The sequence below is a fragment of the Panulirus ornatus genome, chromosome 40, assembly GCF_036320965.1.
Source record: "Panulirus ornatus isolate Po-2019 chromosome 40, ASM3632096v1, whole genome shotgun sequence".
In the NCBI taxonomy this organism is placed as follows: Eukaryota; Metazoa; Arthropoda; class Malacostraca; order Decapoda; family Palinuridae; genus Panulirus; species Panulirus ornatus.
In genome coordinates, this window is record NC_092263.1 from 15294945 (window position 1) to 15298773 (window position 3829).

Below are 3829 nucleotides of genomic sequence, written 5' to 3' on the forward strand. Positions count from 1 at the left end.
ATGAGAAATTTATGGGTTAAAGTTATTTTGATACAAAGGTCTGGTTTGATCCCGCACTTATTTGATGCCAGTTTTGAAGATCGAAGAATATAAGAAGAGACGAGAAAATTCTCTGTATGCTTGTGAGAACCGGGTCACTGGACCCATACGTAACCATGTACAAATTATCTTTAATATCTTGATGCTAACTTTCACTTATTGATAGATTAAAAAAATAAAGCAAAATCTCAAAGTTTCTTTATTCTTAAATACAATTCAGCGTAGTTTAAATAAATATTCCAAAAAAATATGCACTTATTCTTCCTCAATGTCCTCCACACATGTTCTTACTTCTGTCAGTAATGCCATGACGGTAAGTTAGTGGCCATATCCGTGAGCGGAAACGCCATAGCCTGCGCCGCCACTGCCATATCCACTGCGATGGCCATGTGAACCATATCCGCCATGAGAGCTACCGGTGCCATAGCCTCTATGGTGGCTATGAGAGCCACCATATCCGCTGTGAGAGCCACCATATCCGCTGTGAGAGCTACCATATCCGTTGTGAGAGCCACCATATCCGCTGTGAGAGCTACCATATCCGCTGTGAGAGCCACCATATCCACCATGAGAGCTACCATATCCACTGTGAGAGCCACCATATCCGCCATGAGAGCTACCATATCCGCTGTGAGAGCCACCATATCCGCCATGAGAGCCACCATAATGGCCACCATGACTTAGGGCGGTGCTAACACTGCTGTGGCCATATCCACGACCACCATAGACTGGCCTGTAGAATGTGTCGTCACCATACGCCACGCCACTGTGGCCAGAATATCCACTCCCATGTGGGCGACGATGTCCAGTCCCGTGGGATACGTGATGTCCAGTCCCATGGGATACGTGATGTCCAACTCCATGGGGTGCTTGATGTCCAAATCCATGGGATACGCGATGTCCAGTCCCGTGGGATACGTGATGTCCAGTCCCGTGGGAGCCATGTGGCCCAGAAGAGAAGTGGGATGAAGAACTGACATCTGCTTTGCCCTGGGAGGCAAGCAGCGTCACTACCACACACATAAACACCTTCTGCAAAGCAAAACAAAACACGAAGTCATTTTCTCACTCTGAGCTCAGTCTGAATATATCTGGCAAATGATCAACAAACGTGCAACAGTCAGGACGCTTCTCAAATCAGGAGAGGCCCGTAAGAGAACTATCAACAAGTCTTTCATTGACCTCAAGACTTAGTACAAAGGTTATCACATGTACAACGTAATCCACAATGTTAAGCTTGCGAGGAAAACGTACAATGTACACTCAGGACTCTTCGTTCATAGTCTTTTGCATTTTCTGTCCGCCGATGGTGCATACAGCGCTCAGAGTTAACATTCGCGCGAAGATGTGGATAATTCGCGAACTGAAAGCACCACAAAATATATAGGAAGGACGGATTAGAAACTGACACCCTTTTTTTATATCCATAGAATCAAATCTCAAGATCAAACTCAAGCTTTCTTGGATACATCTCATCAATATCTGAGTTAGATTACACAAGCAGGACGTGAAAAAAGATGATGTAAATTCATAACACAAAAACTTAAAAAAATAAACATTTTTGCAACCGATGGAAATTTTTGATAAATGTTAACATATTTATCGAGAAAATAACAGAGCACAAGACGTTATGTATCAGGTCCTTACGACTTGAATAGCAAACTAGGACAAGATATTGACTTGTAAACATATGATATGATCATTCGAAATGAAGTACTTCGTAATGAAATCCCAAAGTTTATGAAACTTGATAATAGAAAAAAATGAAGTTTTTATTATCATAAAGTTTTGAATATATAAATCCATAAAACCAAACCTTTCGAAAATTTCATCTGATATGGGTACTACATCAGAAGAGAAAGTAAGATGTTAAGAAAAGTGGCATTGCGTACACGAGGAGGCGAGGTGGCGTTAGCACATGTGTTCCCTACGTCGTGTTAGATGGTGTTCAAGTCGACATAGTGAAGCCTTACGCAATATCCAGACCGATGAAAAGAGGCTCGAATCTTAACCTACATCCACACTTGATGTCAATTTCAATAATGGTATATGATGAGATTTCAGAAGGAAAATTACATGTTAAGAGACGTAATGACAGATACGAAACAGATGTGGTCACAAAATCACACACACACACACACACACGTATATATATATATATATATATATATATATATATATATATATATATATATATATATATATATATATATATATATATATATATATATATATATATATATATATATATATATATATATATATATATATATATATATATATATATATATATATATATATATATATTAACAAGTAAAGAACGTGATCTTTCACCCAAAGGATATAGCTCCACATTCCTAAATTCCTTGAAATGTAAGTTATAAGAAGCTGTTGACACGTCCTTACCATATCTGCGATGTAAGCGAACTTGTCTCACTGTGGCCAGCTCCCGTCTTATATAGTCCAGACTTGGGCAATGATAGTTGCTGTAGGGAGTATCTCTTGGAGGTAATGACAGCCCACGCCCACAGTAACACACACACACACACCAGTAGATGACATTGAGTTAAAAAAAAGAAGTTCAAGACCTCTTTGGCCTCGACCAAGGTTACCTGCCCAAGGAAAGGAGGATCTTTATATAGAGTTCGATCGAGTTAAGAACACCGAAACAGTTCGTTGTAATGTAGCAGCATTGGTTCAAGTTTATATATGTATCGTACCTGGATAAATTCATCCCGGTTACTTCATATATAATATGTGAAATCTTTTTTTCCTAAGCAGTTTTAAAAGAAAATGATTTCAAGACTGTTTTCCATATATTCTCTTATCGTTTGATATGATACCATCTCTTCATGTCAAATAATTTTCGTGCATGAAGCACAACTTATTATCTGTGTTCTGTTCTGATCTCATCACAGACTTCGCTAGAAAATAAATGGTAGAAGTGGTGTACAGGTCATCAGCAGAGATGAATTAATGAGTCATTATCCTGATCCTCACCAACATTTTATGAAGACATTCAACTCATCAACGTAAACATGATATACACTGTATAACAGACTTCATCTTGACGTACTATGGAAGGCAACACGAGACTACGATCGCAGAGCCATGAGGAACACAACCATGTCTATGGGAAATGGGAAATATATCACACTCACATTTCTGTAAATTCCTCTTCGTTATCACACCCTGTGTCTTTGAGACATGAAGACAAGAGACATGGAAGGATTGTAACTAGATTTTTAATGTCAGTGATAATGTCTTCGATTTTCATAAACTTTATGTACAAGAAATTTAGAAATTTTGACAACTGGTTAGAGAAGAGAAAAGGATATTATACTATAGATAAGAGAAATATAGATGTTCATATTGACTGACTTCCTCTACATCTGTAGTGGTTGGTGGAGGAATATAGCTGTGACTGGATGCCTCACTGATATATATGAAATAAAAAAATAGAAAGAATATCCTCTCTAAATTACCTTTGTCGGAATTCTCTTGGCAAATATGCTTAAAGAGTTATTAATAGAATAAATAATCTTATGATTAACGAGGTAATCCTTAACAGCCAGTTAAACATCGTTAAGTGATATGCTTAGTATCATAACAGAGAAGGTAAACTATTAAATGTCAGTTTATACTGGCTTCCGTATCTATTCAACAGCTGATGGTTTACTACAGAATGAATTATACAGTTAAGACTACAACAGAAATGTATTTTTTCAATCTCAACTTTATTTTGTTCACTTGTATCGACCATTTAAATCAATAACTTGGCGACTAAGTT

General features: G+C 37.7%; 1 protein-coding gene across 1 annotated transcript; it reads right to left on the reverse strand.

Moving 5' to 3' along the window:
• Window positions 1-225: 225 nt before the first annotated feature.
• LOC139761457 (uncharacterized) lies at window positions 226-2552 on the reverse strand. The gene is made up of 2 exons (XM_071685685.1): window positions 2446-2552; window positions 226-1071 (listed from the first exon to the last, which is right to left on the reverse strand). The coding sequence occupies exons 1-2, from the start codon at window positions 2446-2448 to the stop codon at window positions 358-360; spliced, it is 717 nt and encodes a 238-aa protein (XP_071541786.1). The 5' UTR covers window positions 2449-2552; the 3' UTR covers window positions 226-357.
• Window positions 2553-3829: the final 1277 nt, after the last annotated feature.